Genomic DNA, 23,075 nt, shown 5'->3' with positions numbered 1-23,075 from the left:
TGTTTTGATCCAGGTACTGACAATAACCAGCTTCACTGGTTGATAGTCGTTGTATACAAACTCGATCAAAAGGACATCAGAACCTGCTTTTCAACGAGAACATCGATCGTATTGCTCGTGAGTTAAGAGAGCAGTTAAACACAGACACTATGGCTGACGATCAGAACCCAGAATTGCCAAACAACATTGGTGCGGGTGATGCTCCACGCAATCACAATCAGTGCAATGGCATTGTGCCTCCACTAGTGCAGAACAATAACTTCGAGATCAAGAGTGGTCTCATTGCCATGGTTCAGGGCAACAAATTTCACGACCTCCCCATGGAGGATCCACTCGATCATCTGGACGAGTTTTATAGGCTCTGCAGCCTAACTAAGATCAATGGAGTCAGTGAGGATGGCTTCAAGTTGCGTTTGTTTCCATTTTCTCTTGGAGACAAAGCCCACCAGTGGGAAAAATCACTTCCTCAAGGCTCCATCACCTCCTAGAATGATTGCAAGAAAGCCTTCCTGGCTAAATTCTTCTCCAACTCCAGGACTGTAAGACTCCGGAATGAGATTTCTGGCTTCACTCAGAAGAATGCTGAGACTTTCTGTGAAGCATGGGAGCGTTTTAGAGGATATCAGAATCAATGTCCTCACCACGGTTTCTCCAAAGCCTCACTCCTGAGCACTCTCTACAGAGGAGTTCTCCCAAAGATCCGGATGCTCCTGGATACAGCATCCAACGAAAATTTCCAGAACAAGGAAGTTGAAGAAGGATGGGAGCTGGTAGAGAATTTAGCTCAGTCTGATGGCAATTACAATGAAGACTATGACAGAGCCATCAGAGGAAGTTCAGACTTAGAAGAGAAGCAATGCAAGGACATGAAGGCCATGAATGACAAGCTGGACAAGCTACTCCTTGTGCAACAGAAGCAGGTCCATTTTCTCTGTGAAGATGAGACGTTCCAAGTCCAGGATGGGGAGACTCTCCAGTCAGAAGAAGTTAGCTATGTGCAAAACCAGAGAGGTTACAATAAAGGTTTCAACAACTTCAAGCAGAAGAACCCCAATCAGTCATACAGAAGCACTAATGTTGCAAACCCGTAGGACCAAGTTTACCCTCCACAGCAGCAGAATCAACCAAAACCCTTTGTTCCATACAACCAGGGTCAAGGGTTTGTTCCTAAGCAGTAGTATCAGGGAAGCTACCAACTGCAGCATGCACCACCTGGGTTCGCATAGCAGCAACAACAAGCTTCCACCGCTCCAGACTCAGACTTGAAGAACATGCTCCAGCAGATTCTCCAGGGACAAGTAGCAGGAGCAATGGACTTAGCCAAGAAGATGGCAGAAATCCACAACAAGGTTGACTGTACCTTCAATGATCTCAATATCAAGATTGAAACTCTGACGTCTAAGGTCAGATACATGGAAGGACAAACGGGGTCGACCTCTGCTCCCAAAGTTACAGGACTTCCAGGGAAGTCAATTCAGAACCCAAAGGAGTATGCGACTGCTCACGCCATCACTATCTGCCATGATCGAGAGCTGCAAACTCATCATGCCCCTGAAAAGCTCACTAAGGACAGTGAAGTTCAGGAAGGGGAGGCTTCTAAGCGGATTGAAGTCTCAGTTATTGAACTAAACCATTCAGCTGGATCCCACCATCAAACTCAGTCTGCCTAGGAAGAGAAAGCTGCTATAATTGAAAGAATGGTAAAACGATTCAAGCCAACTCCATCACCTTCACTTGCTCTCCCATGCACGTTCATGAAAACTTGGAAAGACAGATATGAATCTCTTGCAGAGAAACAGATTGACGAGATGGAAGCAGTGATGCCATTAATAGAAGTCCTCAAGCTGATTCCGGACCCTCACAGAGATGTGAGAAACTTGATATTGGAAAGGCTCAACATATATCAAGATTCAGGTGATGAATATGATGCCAATCCGATTCAAGCCACTAACGAGAGGATTGTTCAAGAAAAGTTGGAAGATCCTGGATCTTTCACTCTACCTTGTTCCATTAGGCGATTGACTTTCAGCAATTGTCTATGTGATCTAGGAGCCTCAGTCAGCCTAATGCCACTCTCTGTGGCAAGGAAGTTGGGATTCGTCCAGTACAAGCCTTGTGACATCACCTTGATTCTTGCTGATAGGAATTCAAGGAGACCCTTTAGCCTGCTAGAGGATGTGCCAGTAATGATTAATGGAGTAGAGGTGCCTACTGATTTTGTTGTGCTCGAGATGGATGAAGAATCTAAGGATTCTCTGATCTTGGGACGACCTTTCTTGGCCTCAGTGGGAGCAGTAATAGATGTTAGATATGGGAAAATCGATCTCAACCTTGGGAGGCATATGAAGCTGCAATTTGACATCAACAGCGCTCCCGAAAGATCAACAATTGAGGGAAAGACTTTTGAAATTCGGAGAGCAGTTCCAAGAAAAAAGGAACCTGATTGGTTAGAGCTCAGAAGGAAATCCGACCTCCAAGAGAGAACCATACAGAAGCTAGCCTGCACTGTCGAAGAGCTTAGAAGCACTCTAAGTCGAATTCAAGGAGGAGTTCAACCTCAGCTCAACATTGACATTTCTTCAAGGGAGGATGCTGAGTATGATGATAAGCTCAGCGAGGAAAAGGACTTCCTAAGTCCTCTCAGCCTCATTTTCCCTGCATAATAAGTGTGAGGAGTCAAGCTAGAGACTTAAAACAAGCTCACTTGGGAGGAAGTCCCATGTCTATCTTGTACAATTTTTTATTTTTCCTTGTTGTTTTTAATGCATTTTGATAGTGTTCTCAGGAGATAAGTATGAAGAGCTGAGTAAAGTGAAGCAGTATACTCGACCATAGAGTAGATCACTCGACCGCGGCGCTGGCCGCAGCAGGAGAAATGTGGTAGAGTACCCACGCGGAGCTGAAGCCAAAACTGAGCAGGGAGATCCTTCAATGGCCTGGCAGGAATCACAGGCGGGCATTGATGATCACCTCCGCTCCTTCTTTCAATGAGGTAAGTACCTCACTTCACCATTGTTCAATACCATCTCCTGCTTTTGTTTTTGATTTTGTGATGTGTTTTGTCCTGAGTACTCTCTTCCAAATTTGGTCACACTGAGGACTGTGTGATTTAAGTTTGGGGGAGGGCTCAGGAAGTATTTGAACTGATGAGTCTTTTCTTTTCTTATTTTCAAATTGTTGCATTGTACATAACCTTGAGTCTGCATTCATATATGTCACTGAAAAAGCCTAAAAATTTGAAAAATTTCTGAAAATGTATTCCACAAAAACAGAGTGTTCATGTAGTTGCATTACATTTAGGATCGAGTCTAGAGCGTTTCATTTAGGATTGTTGCATATGCATAGGGGACAATGAGGATATAGCCTTGTAAGCATGTTGATTTACTAGAAAAACTCAATGCCCTCGTTATTAGTTCTTGTGTGCATATGAATGACTTTGAAGTAAGACCGCACCATGCTCTATTAAAACCACTCGATCGTATGTCATGATACCATTCCCTATCAACTTGAACTTGAATCTGACTTATAATTATCATGTTTGCACTAAAAGAAAACATGGATTTAGCGACTACAAGAAACATAACTAAAGAGTCGCTAAACACATAATAACCACTAATTAGCGACTAATAAACGTTGTCGCCGAACACTGCGTCGCTAAAATAAATTGTAGCATAATAGTCGCTAAATAGCGACTATTCTGCGACAACTATTTGAAGTCGCCTGTGCGTCGCGTATGAGTCGCTAAAGTGGCGATGGTTCTGCTACTAATATGTCACTATTTGGCGACTGGTTTGGCGACTAATAGGTGACTGTGGAATCGCCAAAAAGACACTACAAGGCGACTGTTTTATGAATGTTTTAGTGACTGAATGACTATCGTTTTGCGACTTATTGGAGGTTTATTTTTGGATTTTGCCTGCTTATTTTGATTCCAATTACGTTTGCATTTACTAATTAAAACCAAACATACAAAACATACAAGTTCACAAGACCAAAACATACAAGTTCTTAATAAACATAAAAACATACAAGTTCACAAGACCAAAAGTACAAGTCCAAAATATCAAGTTCACAAGACATAAATACAAACATACTTGTACCATAAATACAAGACCAAAAGATCAAGTTCAAGTTTTTGAGTTAAGAGGAGAGAAAGCTAAGTAGCAGGAGTAGTACCATCAGCATTAGCAGCAGGAGTTGGATTTGGTTGGACCTCTGAATGATCATCCGCAGCAGGAGTTGATTGGGAATTGAGGAAGGCCAGGAAATTAGGGTCAGTTTCACTCAGGTACTTCTTCACCATCGACAAATGCTTGATCTCAGCTGCTTGTGATGATGCGACCCGCAATGCCTCTGCTTCACGTGCTGCTTGTAGAGCTGCTTGTTCCTCTATCTTGCGGTTAGCATCCTCAAGCTGTGACTGCAGGGTTGTGAAAGAAGAACTGCTTCCTGCGTACTTGCGCTTCCCGTTGATGTAAACCCCTAAGCTGCCAATTCCAAAGTAATCCCCTCTATCATTTGTGACAGTAGACTGCAAAACAAAGTAAAAACATTAGTGCTTAACAGATAAAAGTAGACTACAGAGCAAAAGACAAGACTACTACCTGAAGAAATATCTCATCATCCTCCTCCTGAGACAGCTCAGACTGACGCGAATTACCATCATCCTGTTCATCATTCTCTTGCAGGGCAGCCAACTTAGCTGCCTTGTTCTTGAGATATGCCTCATGGATTTCCTGCGCCTTCCTATCCACAAATGTCCCATCCTTCTTGGTATGAGTTCTGATGAACACTTCTCCAATAGTAGGAGGTCTTCCCAATTCAACTTCCTGAAATATAGTAACAGAGATGTCAGCAAGTAATAAACAAAACAAGTATTTAAAACAGACATGTAACTTACCATCTCTTGCTCCACTTGTAAAAAGGACTTTGGACCAGAAACATGCTTGTGAGGACCAAGACCATTACGGTCAGACATCCTAGCTGCTGATGTGGTTGAACTCTTGGCTTGGGCTTCTTCAGTATCCCAATACTTACACATCTCTCTCCACATAGTTTTCTCAATCCAATACGGCCTCACTCTTGGGCTTTTTGACCCTGCCTTACTAACCATGTCTTTCATACGCAGTGCAATGATCTTGTAGAACTTGGCTTCAACCACACCTGTAAGTCTGTAACTGAGGGATGCCAGGTGTGTGTTTTCTACCAAAACAAGAGGACAGTGAAGCAGATGTTAGTTATCAAAATACAATATGAAAATACAGTAGTAGAAGAGGGATATAAGCTTACAGCGAATTCAAGAAAGTATCTTTCTCTTCTTCCAGTTGGCACACAACTCCAATTGTAGTATGGTCCATCAAACTTGTTAGTAAAACACTTGGTGACCTTCCGGGTCAGCTTACCCTTATCCTTACCAAACCTACAATCAAATAAACAAACTTACAATCTATACACAAGAATACAAACAGAAGAATACAACACAAGAATACAAACTATACCTAAACAAACTTACAATCTATACACAAGAATACAAACAGACCTAAACCTCTACACAAACTATACCTAAACAGAACCATACCTAAACCCTAAACAAGAACCAGAACCATACCTAAACCCTAAACAAGAACCAGAACCTATACACAAACAGACCTAAACCATACCTAAACCTATACACAAACCATACCTTAACACAAACAGACCTAAACCATACCTAATCCTATACACAATTCTAGACAATCCTATACACAATTCTATACAAACAATCCTATAAACATTCAGAATCCTTACCATGTCGTCCCAGGCTCTAAAGTCGGAGAGATGAGAGTAGTATAGAGCTGGGATGAGAAGCGTATCATGTAAAGTCGCGAGGACATCTTCTGGGAGTGTTGAATCCCTCAACACATCTTCTTCAGATTCACCTTCAGCTTCCTCATCTTCAGATTCCTCGTGTGAGTTTTGAGCCTGAGAACTATGATGCGATACAGAGGCTCGAGGTTGAGGAGAAGGTCTTTGTTGACGAGATGGTATTTGTCGATTTGACGCTGCATGCTGAGTCGACGCTGGAGGTTGAACCGGCGCAGGAGGTTGATTCGACCGAGAAGCTAGACGATGAATAGATCCTACAGAGCCTCATCCTTGAACAGATCCAGACCCTCAAACTTGAGTAGATCCAGATGCCCGAAATGGATGCGACCCAGAGCCTCGAGGAGAATCATCGCCGGACTGGAACAACTGCGTCGGAGGAGGATAGTCTCTATGAGTCGGAGGCTGAGACTCTAGGGCTACAGGATTTACCGGACTTTGCTGAGTCTCTGGGGCATCAGGATTCGCCGGAGTGAAGGTATACTGGCTAGGAAGAGTACTGGGTCTTCGATTTGACGTCCCAGAAGAAGTGGGTCGATTTTGGGGGGGAATCTTCGATCCACTTCCTCTTCCTCTCTTGCCTTTTCCACCACGAGTCTTCATCATTCAATCTTTCAATTGAGAGATTGAGAGGATTGATGACGAATTAGGATCGAATCGAGAGAGAAGGAAAGGGGAATAGGGTTAGGGTTCGTCGGGTTTGTCGAGAGAGAAGGAAAGGGGGATTAGGGTTAGGGTTTCGCGACTACGAGTTTATATACTCTGGCTTAATGGGCTAAAATTACTAGATCAAGCCCGTAAAATCCCATTTAATTGCCCAAATAAAATAAATGAGTCGCTAAATAGTAGCTGTAACTGGTGACCTATTAGCGACTAAGTTAATCAGTCTCACATTAAAGACTGATTAGCGACTAATGTTTAATATAGACTACTTAGTCGCTAATACGTCCCTAATTAGTCGCCAAATTTAACGACTACATATTCAGTCGCCGAATTAAGTCGCTAATACCGTGTTTTCTTGTAGTGTTGCATCGGTTTTGAACTCATGATAGAATACATACTTGGATTTTCTTTCACCTATTCACCACTCTTGTTAATCCAAGTAGCTGCTTCCTTCATTGGAGTAGTTCCCCTACCTATAACCAACCCTTCTTTCAAGCCTTGTTATTTCTTGTGTGCATGTGAGGCCTATTTCAGGATTGAGCTTGGTAGAACGTGTTAGGTTTGAGCCGACAAGAGTAGTATCTCATGTAGTTCCAGGCCACATTTTTGGACTTGGTAGGACTAGGTGGGAACTTATATGGGGATTGCTATTGAGTCAACTCGGAAAGATATCGACCTAACATAATTCATTCAAAACGAGAAGACTTTGCATGGGCAGGTTAGTTTTTGACATTTTAAATGTTGTGTCTTTATTTTTTGTGTCTTTATGTGTCAAATTTAGAATATGATTTTATTGAAATGTTATGACTGTTTTACACAAACTTAAGGTGCAGTCTTATTTTTTTTTTTAGTGTCATGGTAACACAGTTTTGTTTTATTTCAATGGTGGTGCTGTTTTATTTAAGATTTTGTATGTTGTATATAGGTGCTTGTAAGACACATGATTCCTGTAACTGAAGAAAACATGTACCTTCAATGGAGTAATGCGGAAGAGGATAAGGATCTAGCACTAGACAATTTGATAAAAGACATAATCCATAATCGATTGGCTTTAGATGCTTGGAAAGGTGTGCCAGCTTTTGGTGTGTCTAAGGAGAAATGGAAAGTAAAAGCTACTGTTGATGAAGAAGGTAGTATCACACGGAAGGGGAAAAAGATCAAAAAGGCAGAATGTTCTGGTGAAGAAAGAGTCAAAATTCAAAACGAAGACGAGAAGATAGTCTCTGAAGATATACAGGTTATGTTTTCATGCCTATTCATGATTAACTCTGTTTTCTAGTAATGTACTTATTGTGCTTAAACTTTTTTTAAAATCTGAATATTTAACTGATTGTAGGTTGATAAGGATGACAAGAAAAGCTTCTCGGATATTTTGATGATGATGGAAAAACTGAATGGGAGTATTGTAGACATGGGTAAGAATCTGAGTAGTAGGATTGATGAGTTGGAGAATACATTTGACTCACGGATTGTAGCAGTCGAGACTGATTTGAAGGAACTGAAACACAAAAAACCAGCTTCAATACCTACTGATGTTGCCAATTCCATCAACAATGAAGATGAAGGTGCATCGAGTAAATCCCCTACAAGTTATAGTTTGGTGAGTTTTAAAGTTGTTGATCTTGTTAAGCAAAATGCTGAATGAAAATATTGTTTTGAAAACGTTTATTATTTTTTGCAGTCTTGGAAAGTAGAGGAGAAACCATCTTCAGTGGATGGTTTGCCTGTTCAAAGAGTGGTGAAAAAAACTTATACCGTGCAAAAGAAAGTAAAGAAAGTGAAATATCTGAAGATCTTATCTTAATTGAAAAGAAAGATGGTTCAAAGGCTGAGAGGAAAAAGTCTGAAAAGGCTACGCTGAAAGAAGAAGCTACAAAGGCTGCCAAGAGAGGTGGCTCAAAGCCTGCGGTGAAAGCTGCACTGAAAGAAAAAGCTGCTAAGAACCCGGGTTTGAAGGCTGTGGTGAAAGAAGAGGCTGTTAAGAAAGACGGTTCTAAGGCTGCAAAGAAATGTGCTACAACGGCTGGTAATAAGATGAAGAAGAAATCTATTATCCAAGGAGACGATGTTGTAGATATCACTGCCCAAGTTGAAGACGAAGCTCTGAAAATGGTTTCAAGTTCTGAAGACACATTCTCGGATCCTGGACTACACCATGCTAATAAGATGCTTAATGCAACATTGATAGCAATGGTAGAGAATTTAAAGGATCTAGATGAGGGTGTTACTGTGGGAAGAAGAGTGCAACAATTGGCTGGTTCTCAAAAGTTCCCGATCTTGGTAACTCTACAGTGAAGCGCATCTTTACAGATGGAGAACCTCCTTCCTCACTACCTGATCACATGATGCATATTTCTGACGAGAAAATTCATCAACTGTTTGATTTCCTAGAGACAGATGACGAGTAAGACTGGACAATTAATTTATCTTCCAATATCATAATGTAACTTTGTCATTGTAATCACTCTATGTTTTTATTTTCAGGGACGATCATCTTAACACTACTAATGGAGATATGAGATTCTATAGGCAAATTATGACTCCAAGAGCAGAGTGGCCATACGAAAAATATGGATGTTGAAAGATTATGTAAGTCATCTAAGATTATGAAAATCTCTGAACATTTTCAGTTTAATCGTTTCAGATTTTTATTGATTCTAATCGGTTTCCATATTAATGTAGAATATGGGTGTTGCGATGGCTATGTTCCACAAAAGGTTGATGCGTGAGCCTTCAGCGTACCCAAATTAACGAATAACTTTCTTGGATCAAGACATGATGAGGGAGTTGGCTAAAGATTACAAGCACTTTTCAGGAGGACGTAAGAGCTTCAAGTTCAGGGATTATTTTGCAGAACACCTCAATGGGACAGCTCCAATTGAATCAGCTACTCACAAGAAGTGGTTCATCGATATTGATCATCTTTATGCTTGCCTCTTTATCAACGTGGATCATTGGGTTGCTCTTGATATTGACTTGCCTATGAGGAGGATTAACATCTCTGATAGCATCCCACACTTGACCACTAATCCTGAAATGGTGAAACAATGCATGTTTTTGCGAGAAATGATCCCTGCCATGATGAGTGCTGTGATACCTGACAACATACGTAAGAAGAGTAATGCAAGGTTGGAAGTGAAAAGGATTACAAAGAAGGTATCTTTCAATAAAGATCCTGGCAATTGTGCTACATACACACTCAAATACATCGAGTGTTTGGCTCTTGGGAAATCATTCAATGGGATTTGCGATGAAAACATAAATGCCATACGTATTAAACTTGCAGCGGAGCTATTTGATGAAGTGAGAGAGTCAGCCAGACCGTCTAATCTTTGTGGTGAAGATTTCCAGATCCCTCATCTCATGGATTCACCGTAGTTTAGTCTCTTAGTTTTATGTAATCTCGTACTTATAGGTCTTTTGTTTTTTTTTTCCAGAATTTTAAACATTGTGTCACCTTGTTTCAGACTTTTTTATGCTTATTTTCAGACTTTTTGTGCTTGTGTATTGGTTTTTATCCCGTTCATTATACTATTCTCATACGTACGAAACCAAAAACTATCAAGAGCAATAGTATAAATTCAACAGTAGATGAAAAAGAAATTGGAATACTCATTATCTTTCAAACGTGTCATGAGAAACATAATCTATCAAAATTGAACCAAAGTAGTAGATGAAGAAGATAATGAATTCAACTGTAGAATTGCAACACAAATAACTAGTCAATGACGAAAAAGAACTTAAACCTGAAGATTACAAGTCTTACGATTATGACCAACTTGATTGCAATTGCCACAAGTGTATAATTTTCTTGGCTTTTTCTTTTCCATAGCAATCTCCAATGCTGACTTAATTCTTGAATTCTTTGGCCTTCCAGGTTGTTGTCGAGGTATGGGTGGTAAACAAACCGTGGTTGCTACATGTTCAGGAACATGTATAGCAAACTCCCTTGGCATGATGGCGTTAGCATAGGAATTGTAAAGATAGTTCTTGTGATAATACGGAAGACACATTGAAATTCGAGAGACTTTCCTGTTTTCAGCTGCCGCAATTGCGTGTGCACATGGCAATTTCTCCACATTAAACCTGCAACACGTACACTTTTTATCTACCAAATTTAAAACGTGGAGAGATGTTCCACTTGTAACTTGTACTTGTTGTGCATCTATATCTTGCACAGCAAGTAACTTCGCATAGTCAACGCGGCTCTGTAAAATGAATAACATTGTTAACACTGAAACATATATACTTGTTTAACTGACATTGATTGAAAGTATGAGAATATACCTGCAGAATTTTCTCGACACCACGTGTCAAAGATGTAGCCATTTTTAACGCATCACTCCGCCGATCTAAAAACCATTTAGTCATCATGGACCTTATTTCTTCTAACAACTGTGTAATAGGAAAACTCCTGGCGTGTGACATCACATTATTCATTGATCCGCAACATTGCTTGTAAGCAAGTTGTACCTATCACCGGGGAAATGTACACGTGTCCAAAGTCGCACATCAGCCCTATCTAGATATTCATGTAGTTCAGGATTCGACACTTCTATCTGATGGAATATGGTTTGAAAATCTACTTGTCTGAATGCATTCGCAGCCTTCTTAACCAATCCAAATGTTTCTTTACCTTTAAAACGGACCAATATATTTTTGTACAGATGGTATGTACAAATTCCCCTACTCGCCTACGGATAAACCACCTTGATTGCTTTCGCAATTGATTTGTGCCTATCTGAAATAATGGCTAGGCCCTCATCATTTGGTATGACACAGCTCAGTTACTTGAAAAACCATTCCCATGATTCATCATTTTCTGTATCAACCACAGCAAAAGCAATCAGAAAAATCTGAAAATTACCATCTTGAGTTGTTGCTGTAAGAAGTGTCCCTTTGTATTTTCCCTATAGAAAAGTACCATCAACAACCACCACTTTCCTCATGAATGGAAATCCAAGCATGCTTGCACCAAAGGCTAGAAACATGTACTTAAATCTTTTTTCTTCATCAACTTCAAGTCTCGTCAATGTCCCCGGATTAGCCCTTCCTAACATGTACAAGTAAGTAGGTAGTTGCTCATAACCACTCTCTGGACTTCCTCTTACCAATTCTCGCGCATACCTGAGCGTCCTATAAGCCTTCCAATAATCCATCTATTAAGAAAAAATTACTGTTTCTGGTAAACATTAAAAACTTTTTGTTTTAAAAGGCAAAAAAATATTAAAATTTGTATTGTACCTTGATCTGAAAACGTTTGTTCAATGATTCAGCAACGTGCATTGGCAATACTCTGGGGCCAATTCCACCAACAAAATCTTTGTATAATACTCCAAGAATATCATGAGTTGCTTGACGGGCAAGTGCAGAACGCTCTGTTACTGAACATGAGTGTTCAGAAATAAACCCACTAATATGAAACTTTGGGTAGTCTCTTTGTGTCGTAGCTCGTACCCTCCACGTACACCATTTTATCCAGCACTTGACAATCAATAGAAAAGGTGTCGATTTGTCTACGTAGAAATCGAATTTCTGTAATACGGTTAGTATCTTCAATCGTGTTTCCAAGTGTTCTTTCGATTCGTAACACTGTCCAACAGCCAAATCCACATAAGGCAATTGAAACTTTGCATAATAATCATCATCTTTTTGTTCTTCAATAAAGATACCTGGACTCTTTTTCTTCAACGGCAGTATTTGTTTTTCTTCTACAACTGGTGGAATCCCATACAAGCTATAATTCTCATCATCAGAATCTGTTCCGTCAGAGTCGTCACAGTAATCAAATCTCGTTTCATCATCGTCATCGCCATCATCAACAACAGCTTCATGAATCAAATCCGTAACTTCCTTAACCAACTCGTTTTCGATTCTTGTTCGTTTTCTCTGCAAGGTACTGTCAACGACGCCATCGGTGTTGGGTTGATTAGCTTCAATCGTAACTTTCTTCTTCACTTCAACATAAAGTCGAATTGTATCGCTCTTCAATTGCCCCAAAAAAGAGTGAAACTGTCTTGAATTAGTAATAATAACGGGTGGTGTATCATCCGGTAAATTCTGAGACAACATCTTCGAAATCTTGTAACTCAACACAACATCACAGCCTCTATTCTCGATTCCGTAATCCTCCATTACCATTCGAAAGCATTGAGAGTAACTGGTTTCCCTATTAGCTTTCAGAACTCGACATCCTCTATTTCTATCAATGATGAACGACCATTTGTTATTCTTGAAAATCCATTTGCCACATACGAGAATCACCTGATCCATCTCCAACCCTTTGTTTTGAGACATCGTTGGTGAAGATCAAAAAACGTGTTGTGGTTGTCGTGGAAGATAGAGATGAAACGGTTAGGATAGCCCAAAACCCTAGGAAAATATGGTAAGTTAGATTATCTCGTCATTTATTATTTTTCAGTTATGGAAATTCAAAACAAAAAAGTCTATCGTGTTTAAAAAAGTCTGTCATTCTTAAAATATGTAGTCCATCATGAAAAGTCTGTCATCAAATAGGTATAAAAAATTTGAAAATTAAAATCTGTCATTACTTAAAACATATATATCATCACTATATGAAGTCATTCCAACAATTTCTTTTTTCATCACTAAATCTGTCGTAACGTGACAGTTTTTTTTTTGAACTAATCCTAAATTTTTCATAATGTAAATAAAATCTGTCATCACAGAAATATTTCATTTGCGATTGTATGTCAATCTAGCAATTTTTATTTTTGTATGACATATCTGCTATCACTCGACAGTTTTTTTGTTTAAGAAATAAAAAATGTCATAAAATTTAAAAAATTTGTTATCACTACTAAGTCATTCTAGTAATTATTTTTCCAAAAACAAATCTGTCACTTGATGACAGATATTTTTATGAAAATAAAAAGTCTGAGGCCACTAGAAACATATATAAATCTGCCACTAATTTTAATAAATCTGTCAAATGATGAAAATCTGTGGTGTCATAAAAAAATAAGTCTGTAGTGGGGTAAAAAACTACAACAAAATAAATATCTGTCGTAACCTGTTAAATTAAGTATGTGAGAAATAAAAAATCTGTCACTGAAAATCTGTCGTACATAAATAAGTCTGCCATTCAAAATAAACCTATCATAACGAATCCAGCAGACTTTTAAAAAACCAAAAAAAATTCTAAGTTTTTTTCCCCACGTTTTTCGAAAAAATATAAGGGTAAATTTGACTTTTTTTTTTTCTAACAAAGAGAGAAAGGGTATTATCGTCATGAAAATAACCAATCTATCACCCAAATTTTATGAGACATTTTAGTAATTAAAATCATTATTTGGGTTAATCTAGTAATTAAAGCGTTACGGCTCAAAATAATTGTTAATTATGGAGGGAAAAAAAAGTCATCTTATGAATGAAGCCCATACCTACTTCACGTATCACGATGAAGGCTTACTCAGAAATTTCACCGTTGAGAATTTGAAATTTCAATTTATTTGATTAGACACAAGGACCGAAGCCAATCCAGATTTACCCTTTTGACGCCTTTTCGTGCAATCTTAATGAATTCTTAGATGCTATGAATGAAAATTAAGTAGTAAAATTTTCGCGAAAAGGGTGAAGTAAATCATCATCACTATTAGGGTTGAATTCTCTCGTGGATCTCTATGTGTTGTATTTGCCAATTTGGACATGGAGCAAGTGAGGCTTTGTACGTAGGATTGTCAAATGGGCTGTCCAGATCTAAATGGACCTGGACATTTACGATTTTCTGTACATTAATGGTCAAAGCTCTAATAAGACCATGTCTAAATAAGAGCAACCCAAATAAACTATGACCAATTTGGCTGTTTGGGGTGTCTAAATAACACATGAACACAATTACGTAAGAAAGTTGCAAAATCATGTTTATCGCCAAAACAGAAATCACATTTTTTCGCCAAAACCGCAATTAACTTGAATTTTTCAACTAAAACCGTGAAATTATATTTTCCCGCAAAAACCGTAAAAACACATTTTCTGTGAAAATCTAACAATTTGGTTTCCGTCAAATCCCAAAATCACACTGGACTGGTCTAGCCCATGATACTCAAGTCCATTGACATCTCTAGTCGTTACTCGTTAGCTGCTATTTTTCCGTCTAGTTTCTCGAATTGGACAGGGCTATTAAATATGGTGTGGGCGAGCCTCAGTATCAAGTACATTACTAGTGTAAGCAGCAACAACAAAATGATAGAACGATTTCAAAGTTCAAATAAATGATATAGTTACATCCCATACAACAAAAGTTACAAAACCTTAATAAATGCTGTAATGAAGATAGACGACTCCATCGCTGCTTTCTCTTTGGCTTTGGTCATTTAATTTAAATCCGCTTTGGCTTTCGTCAAGCTTATTCGCTCTTTGGCTTTAGCTTTCCTTATCGATTTTTACATTAGAAAGATGGTTACATCCCATTCTATGTATTTCGTTATCATCACAACATTGCTTTTCAGTGGGATTTTTGAATCTTGTAACACTACGAAGCTCCACGATGCCGAAGGTGCTACTCTTTTAACAAATTATTTTTTATTGTTGGCCTCTTTCACTCTTTGATTTTAACTGTGAATTATAATCCAAATTTTGGTGTATGATAATGATAATGGTTGAAATTGGCAAGTGAGAGCATTGAAGGAGATAGGAAAGAAGATGAAGAAAAAAGATTGGGACTTTAGCAAAGATCCATGCAGCGGAAAAGGGAATTGGATTGTAAACACTAATCCACTTATAAATAGCAATCTCACTTGTGATTGTTCTTTTCATCCTCCCAACTCATCGTGTCACGTTATCGCAATGTAAGTTTTTTTTCACCATTTCCTACTTTATTACAATGGTATTGGTAGTTATAGGATGCTTTGAAAGTTATAGGATGCTCCTATAACATAGTTGTTGTATAACATTTTCTTTAACTCCCTTAATGTAGTATATAATTAATTTATAGACATTTTTTTTGCTGTTAAAGTATTATTTACAACAAAAAAAAAAAAAAAAAAAAAAAATCATTTAATCTATAGGTAAAATATTTGTACGTATTTGTGTTAAGAAACCTCGTTTTATGGATTTTTAAATCTATTACAGTCTAACTTTGATTCTTTAGTTTAGTCTCTCTAGTCTCTAGTGTAGCTGTCCAAACCATGATGTTCATTTACTGTCTTCTATATAGTCATTTCTTTGATAATTTCAAATGAATGACTAAGGTAATTCTAAAATATACTTCTAGTTAAATATAATAATATAAATTGTCATTTGGCTAACGGTTTAAAAAATAAAAATTACGTCATAAAATCATGTTTCTAAATTTTCCTCCATTTTAAGATGAGTCAATCAATGAATGTCGTTATTTTTTTTTTAACAGAAATGTCGTCATTAAAGAGAGAAAAACAAAGTCACTTTTAACATAACAAAATGACATATAAAATGCTCCATTATTTTTTTGTTTACCTGTAAAACTCTTAAGATGCTAGGCATGGCACTGTTAATAGTGATGATTGATACTCATACATATGTTTTTGGTTTTATAATGGAATACATACATGTGTATATGCATTTTAACAGAGACAAGAGAAAATAAATACTCATTGATCCATTGACCAAAGTGAAAAAAACCGACTCAATATAATTGACAAAAGTCTTGAAGAAGTGTCTATCTCTTTTCGAGAACTTCCACGCCTTTTAAGAAATTAATTAAAGACCTAAATCATATTCAGAATCAGTAATCAAAATAATGAATCTCTTTCATGGTTGCTAAGTTATTCAAGAAGAATCCAAAAAATTAAACAAAACGCTAGCTCCTGCTTATATATGTAGTTTGTCTCCAAAGAAAATTGTTTGATACTGATACGTATCAGAGACCATCTTGTTTCTTTCTCTGCAGAGTTTTGACGTCGCAAAATTTGACAGGCATTATCCCCCCAGAGTTCTCTCAGCTGCGTTATCTCAAAACTCTGTAATAAAAAACAAATACAAATGGACTTTAGATTTTCCTACAATTCCTCAAAATTCTCGTTACTAACTATCCTTGGCTTGTGTAATGACTCAAAACTTTCTTAATGACACATACCACTTAATGTAGGATCCTAACTCGTAATTGTCTTACTGGTTCAATTCCAAAGGAATGGGCATCAATGCGTTTGGAAAAGCTGTAAGATGGTTTACCTTCGTTTTTATTGTTGTGTAATTAATGAAAATTATGCAATAGACTGATGTCTTTATTGGTTCAATGGACATATGCAGATTACTTATGGGGAACCGATTAACTGGCCCATTTCCAAGAGTGTTAACCAGCATTACATCACTCCGAACTTTGTAAATTTTTGCATCCTTTCTATAACTTTGGTTAAGCAGTGATTTTTAATGTGATTTAACTCTGATGATGCGAATATTTGTTCTTCATAATGATAGTTATGGTTCTTGATATTCTAAAATTTTTTAGCATTTGGATTATGCAGGAACCTCGAAGGAAACCGATTTTCAGGACCAATCCCTCCTGAGATTGGAAAGTTGGTTCATCTGGAAGAACTGTAAATTTCTTTATCTCGTATTCTTTTCAATCTTGTATGTTTTCTAGTCGGTATTATTTTTTTACATGAATTTGTGGCAGATTTCTATCTTCAAATTCTTTTACCGCCCATTTGCCAGAACAACTCGGACAACTTAAAAACCTGACTAATATGTAAGAATAGATGCTCAATATGATAACAAATGAAAAAAAAAACCATTCTTGATTAGTTTATCTTTTAATATATTTGTATTTGTTTATGTGTTAGGTGGATAAGTGACAATGAATTTACTGGACAAATACCAAATTTTATAGGAAACTTGACAAAGATGGTTGAATTGTAAGACTACTTTCTTTTTCTATGGTTCTAGCTTTCCTTATGGACATAGAACTAAAGTATTATTTTTGCAGGGAGATGTTTGGTAGCGGTTTGGACGGTCCATTACCTTCCAGTACTTCTGCTCTAACTAGCTTGGTCAACCTGTATGGCACCTTTAGAAGATTAATTCTTTTCAATCCATTTCCTCTTCAAACAATGTTGCTTTATTTTTGTTGTATTTGACAGCCAGATTAGCGATCTAGGAGGAAAATCGTCTTCCTTTCCTCCACTGCAGAATATGAAGTCTCTCAAAATATTGTGAGTTAGAACACAATTTATCGTTTGTGTATGCACTAAAAGATATCCTAGAAAACATGCATTCACCATTTAATCTTGGATGAAGGGAGTTGAGGAGATGCAACATATACGGACGACTTCCTAAATATATTGGAGATATGACGAGTCTCAAAACACTGTAAGTAATAATCAAGATACATCGAGGGAAAAAAGCATTAAATTTTAAACAGGATATTTGCCGAACTCGCGATATATTGATTATGTTTGTTATGTAGTGACCTCAGTTTTAACCACTTAACGGACAAGATCCCGTCTTCATTAGCCAACTTGAAGTTAGCAGATTATATGTAAGTACTAACTTCGTTCTAGGTAACAAAGTTTCAGTTTAGAATCTTTTTTTCTTCTCTATTTATGAAGATTAGTTTTTGAAATATTTTTCTGTTCAGTTACTTGGCAGGAAACAAGTTCACAGGGGGTGTTCCGAACAGTTTTATCGAAAGTAACAAAAATATGTATGGAGATATAACTTGCTAACTTTCAAATTAAATGTGCCAACTATATAGAGAGAGACCTTTTAAATGATCTTTGTTCTACTTTTATGTGCAGAGATATATCTTCCAACAATTTCACCCTTCAAAGTTCAATTCCTCGTGGTGATTGTGACCAAGTTAATAATGCGTAAGTTTTCACAACTAACTCTTATAAATTTATAATCATAAACAATTTGCTCATACGTTCAGAAAATGATAATGTTATTCTTCATTTATAGGAATTTGGTGGAAAGCTTTTCCATGTGGAACGAATCGTAAGAAACCATGATTCCAATACATGATTGTTTGTTCTTTATGGCTGTTTTTTTGGTTTCTCAAATAATTGTCTTTAGGTTTTTTTAGCTATGCTTAGTGAACTGATTGATGATGGTTTTTTCTGTTTTCCTCTGAATTTGTTTTTTGTTTTTTTTTCAGATATAAGGGCTACCCTTGTTACTTCCAACACTTGCCTTGCCTTTTGCCTAAAAGAAAGTGTAAGTTACAACACTTTAATTGTTGTCTTTCTCTGAGAGAACCTTATGCATGTAGATTAATTTTTTTTATATGATTTTTAAAATATTTATTGCAGACAAATATAAGCTGTACATAAACTGTGGGGGAGATGAAATAAAAGTTGATAAAGAAAAGACATACGAAGCTAACATAGAGGGCCAACGACCTACTACATTTGTCTATGGCTCTGACAAGCACTGGGCATTTAGTAGCACCGGACACTTCATGAATGATCTTACAGAAGTGGATGACTACACCGTGTCTAACACCTCTACACTATTAGCCAATGCTTCTTCTCCAAGTTTCGTGCTTTACAAGACGGCTCGGATTTCTCCTCTCTTGTTGACTTACTACGGACTCTGTCTGGGCAATGGGGAGTACACTGTGAGTCTCCACTTCGCAGAGATAATATTTACCAGCGACAGTACATTCTACAGTCTTGGCAAACGAGTCTTCGATATTTATGTTCAGGTAAGTCTCTGTGGAACCCAACAAATGTAACTCATAAAACTTAAACACTTACTTATCTATAACTTGCTCACAGGAGAAGTTGATGATTAAAAACTTCAACATTAAAGAAGCTGCTGGTGGATCGGGCAAGCCAATCATAAAGACATTTGTGGTAAATGTAACAAATCACAATCTGAAGATCAGCTTGAGGTGGGCTGGCAAAGGGACAACTACGCTTCCAATTAGAGGAGTTTATGGCCCAATGATCTCAGCTATATCAGTTGAACCTAGTAAGTAATCTTACTTTGAATCGATATCTTAATTATTAGCGGATAGAGATGATGGCATTTGTTATTGACAGATTTTAAATCTCCGGAGCATGATGACAAGAAGAATATCCTGCTAATAGTAGGAATTATAGTTGCCGCAGTAATCCTCATTTTGGCCATCATCACAGTGATCATTTGCTTGTGGAGAAGAAGGTGTTACAAAAATGCAATGGACAAAGGTCTCTTAATAGTTTAGCTCGTTACGTATTTTTGTCTAGGTTGCTTCTTTGTGTCTACCAACGCTTTGATTTGAATTGTGTATTAACCATACAGAGCTTAGGGGTTTAGATCTTCAGACTGGAACTTTCACTCTTCGACATATAAAAGCAGCCACTAATAACTTTGATGCAGCAAACAAGATTGGTGAAGGTGGATTTGGCTCTGTTTACAAGGTTATCCCTCAACTTTCACTGGTTTTTCTACTCTGCATACATTTTGAGAGATATTAGAGATTTAGAGCGGCTCATTTTCTTGGTGCAGGGTGTGTTATCAGAGGGGAGGATGATTGCGGTTAAAAAATTGTCTTCAAAGTCCAATCAAGGAAGCCGGGAGTTTGTGAATGAGTTAGGCATGATCTCATCTCTACAACATCCAAATCTTGTGAAGCTATATGGATCTTGTGTGGAGAAGAAGCAACTGATATTGGTCTACGAGTATTTGGAGAACAACTGTCTTTCTCGTGCTCTATTTGGTCTGTTTCTTGACCTTTACTATTTCCGAAGACTAGAAACCATGTATATCATCTATCCGGTGACATGAATGCTAAAAGTCCCTATATGCGGGTTGATAATTTTATTTCACAGGATCCAGACTGAAATTAGAATGGCCAACGAGGAAGAAGATTTGTTTGGGCATAGCTAAAGGACTAAAATTTCTCCACGAAGAATCTGCGATCAAGATTGTGCACAGGGATATAAAGGCGAGCAACGTGTTGCTAGATGACGATCTCAACGCCAAAATCTCTGACTTTGGTTTGGCAAAGCTGAATGATGATGAGAACACACACATCAATACTCGTATCGCCGGAACACCGTAAGTATATTCGTCTCTTTACTAATTAATGAGTTCCAACTTCCAAGTAGAAAGTTCTCAAGGGTAAATCATTTTTCTTGATATTCTTATATACATTTGCATGTTACAGAGGATATATGGCTCCGGAATACGCCATGCGTGGTTATTTGACTGAAAAAGCTGATGTTTATAGCTTTGGCGTCGTTGCCCTTGAAATTGTCAGTGGAAAGAGTAACTCAAACGTCAAACCAAGCGAGAACTTGGAGTGCCTTCTTGATCAGGTAAAAATTTCCATCTCTCCACCCTTCTTTAAAACCTGTGATTAAAGTGCAACAATAATCAGAAGATAAAAACAAAGTCAATTTGGTTTCTCTCTTCTCCCTCACGTGTAGGCCTACGTTTTGCAAGACAAGGGATGCTTACTAGACTTGGTTGATCCAGTGCTAGATTCAGCCTACTCAAAAGAGGAAGCAATGGTGATCTTGAACGTGGCACTATTGTGCACTAACACGTCCCCGGCGTTAAGGCCAAAAATGTCGCAGGTCGTGAGTCTCCTCGAGGAAAAGGCCGCAATGAAAAACCTGTTGTCGGACCCAAACTTCTCAGCAGTGAACCCGAAGCTGAAGGCTTTAAGGAAATTCTTTTGGCAGAGTGAAGCCTCCACAAGTGGGCCTCGTACCACTGACAATGTTGATGCTGACGAGAACTCATCAAAAGATGAAATAGTAGAAGTACCAGAACTTGAATGTGAGTAATCTCGATATGACCATATCCCAAACTTAGTTTCCAGAAAGAAAGAAACTATGGTTATGATTATGAAGATGTTTTTACATTAAACATTTTTATAGCGAATTATAAACAGAACCATGTTATTGTTAACCAATAGCAATCAATGACTCGAGTGAATGTATATTTATTTCTTTTGTGTTTTTTTGAAAACTTGAATGTATATTTATTACGTCCTAAACTAGAAGTTTTGTCTTTAAAAAAATCATAAAGAAATATTACGTATAAAACATTTTGGAAACTTGTAATAACTATCGTTGTGGACATGGCTCCGATCGTAAGTATGTATGTATATTCTTCTACTAGTAGAATGAAATGTCGTGTGAATAAGAAGAAACAACCACGTCCACGTGAGACGATGGTGCAATTTATGTGTTTATGTGTATGTGAGATATTGGAAGAAAAAAATATACTCATATATTTCTTTCTTTTTTTTTGATAAAATGTAAAATTTTATCCAATCAATAACCTTTTTTACAAAATATGCATCTTTTAGTTTGAAGTATCTGCAGAACTCAAAGTGAAAAACAAAGAATTGAGAGCTAAAACAGAGCAGATCCTATCATAATTCATAAGCAACTACATACGTGAGCCAGACCAGAGTGTCGACTGTCAAGCCGTTGGCCATATTCGTTGAGCCTGGTTTCTTGAGGGGATAAAGTCGGTTTCAAACTATTCCATCAATAGCTCAGATCAGGGTTGAAGGAGAATTCACAACTTCTCCATGTCTTGTCTTATTGTACTATTAAATAATTGAACCACAACATTAGGTAAAATTTTGAACACTTCAAAAATTATTGGTTTTCCAGTTTTTTTTTTTCTTTTTCATTTCTGTTCAAAATAATATATAATTCACTGGCAAAGAAACATTATGTATTATTATTATTATTATTATTATTATTATTATTTTACCATTAGGTATTATTTATGTTTTCCATTGATAAATAAGTAAACTTAGCAAGCAGTATGACAATAGCAAATAAGTTCTTCATTAGGACTACAACGGCATTGGAAAACTTTTACTCCATCGTCAGCAAAAGCTTTCACGCACACATCATTTTGGTTTTTGTCACCGTGACACCTATTAATTCGATCAGACCATATACTAGTTTTCTCACACACTTTCGTCTTTCGAGCCTCCATCTCTGAACCACACGATATTAAAACAAACAATTAGGAACGCAACATATTTAAAACTAAATTAGTCATGGTTTGTAACCTTTTTCCTTATTTATTTTCTTAATTTCAGTACTATTATTCACAAATCACAATCAAAGCTCTAATTCGTAAGTAACAAATCAATTCTAAATACAAGCTGATAAATTACCTTGAACCTGACTCAGAACAAGTAACATGATAGCACAAGCAAACATGAACAGTGTAGCAGATCTCATATCTTAAAAATGATTTTTTTTTTAAATTAGAGTTTTGTTGTATGCAGAAAATTCTATTTTGATTTATTCTCGTAATTTATAGATTATTACTTATAGTTTTGAGAGATAGTAAATAGATCCAAACACATGATAAAAATAGTTGATTCTAATTATAGACAAGGACTAAGCTAAGTTAACACCTTTATTTGCGATTACTAATCAAATTTAGTAAATAATCAATCAAAACCAAACAATGTAAATGGTGTACCTTTAACATGACTTGCAAAGATAAAGCAAGTAAATGTGTTGTTTTAAATTAACTTTTCTCATTTTAAAAGTAATTTGAGGTGACTTTACAACCACAAATATCTAATTTTTGTCTTAGCGAATAAATAAAAATACTTGTAAAGGAAAAATTGGTACCATAGA

General features: G+C 37.2%; 1 protein-coding gene, 1 long non-coding RNA gene and 1 pseudogene across 4 annotated transcripts; 2 read left to right on the top strand and 1 right to left on the bottom strand.

Annotated features, from left to right (window-relative positions):
* The first annotated feature begins 7,421 nt into the window (after positions 1 to 7,421).
* Positions 7,422 to 9,903, top strand: LOC9301869 (annotated as a pseudogene).
* Positions 9,904 to 14,943: 5,040 nt separating this feature from the next.
* LOC9301868 (probable LRR receptor-like serine/threonine-protein kinase At1g07650) lies at positions 14,944 to 21,438 on the top strand. 3 transcript variants are annotated; one of them, XM_021022103.1, is made up of 25 exons: positions 14,944 to 15,043; positions 15,161 to 15,335; positions 16,415 to 16,486; positions 16,613 to 16,681; positions 16,774 to 16,845; positions 16,989 to 17,060; positions 17,141 to 17,212; positions 17,307 to 17,378; positions 17,450 to 17,521; positions 17,604 to 17,675; positions 17,761 to 17,832; positions 17,930 to 18,001; positions 18,101 to 18,166; positions 18,261 to 18,332; positions 18,424 to 18,459; positions 18,620 to 18,678; positions 18,774 to 19,168; positions 19,242 to 19,293; positions 19,372 to 19,437; positions 19,509 to 19,655; positions 19,750 to 19,868; positions 19,957 to 20,167; positions 20,280 to 20,508; positions 20,618 to 20,768; positions 20,880 to 21,438. In XM_021022103.1, exons 1-25 carry the CDS (start codon positions 14,944 to 14,946, stop codon positions 21,240 to 21,242), a joined length of 2,958 nt encoding a protein of 985 aa, XP_020877762.1. In that variant the 3' UTR covers positions 21,243 to 21,438. The 3 variants fall into 3 exon arrangements, with proteins under 3 accessions (XP_020877762.1, XP_020877758.1, XP_020877755.1); XM_021022099.1 differs by having other exon boundaries at positions 19,242 to 19,437; XM_021022096.1 differs by having other exon boundaries at positions 16,391 to 16,486; positions 19,242 to 19,437.
* A 726-nt stretch (positions 21,439 to 22,164) lies between these two features.
* On the bottom strand, positions 22,165 to 22,745 carry LOC110227566. The gene is made up of 2 exons (XR_002331282.1): positions 22,601 to 22,745; positions 22,165 to 22,418 (listed from the first exon to the last, which is right to left on the bottom strand). It is a non-coding gene; the product is annotated as an uncharacterized LOC110227566 (long non-coding RNA).
* Between the last annotated feature and the right edge of the window lie 330 nt (positions 22,746 to 23,075).

The sequence above is a fragment of the Arabidopsis lyrata genome, assembly GCF_000004255.2.
Source record: "Arabidopsis lyrata subsp. lyrata unplaced genomic scaffold ARALYscaffold_8, whole genome shotgun sequence".
Taxonomy (NCBI): domain Eukaryota; kingdom Viridiplantae; phylum Streptophyta; class Magnoliopsida; order Brassicales; family Brassicaceae; genus Arabidopsis; species Arabidopsis lyrata.
Note: the sequence above shows the minus strand (reverse complement) of the source record. Positions and strands in the feature narration are given on the sequence as shown.

Coding starts and splice junctions, on each gene's coding strand:
- LOC9301868 (XM_021022096.1), top strand. CDS start 14,944: ATGGTTACATCCCATTCTATGTATTTCGTTATCATCACAACATTGCTT. Junction 16,682..16,773: donor TCAATGCGTTTGGAAAAGCT/GTAAGATGGTTT, acceptor GGACATATGCAG/ATTACTTATGGGGAACCGAT. Junction 20,168..20,279: donor TCTTTCTCGTGCTCTATTTG/GTCTGTTTCTTG, acceptor TTTATTTCACAG/GATCCAGACTGAAATTAGAA.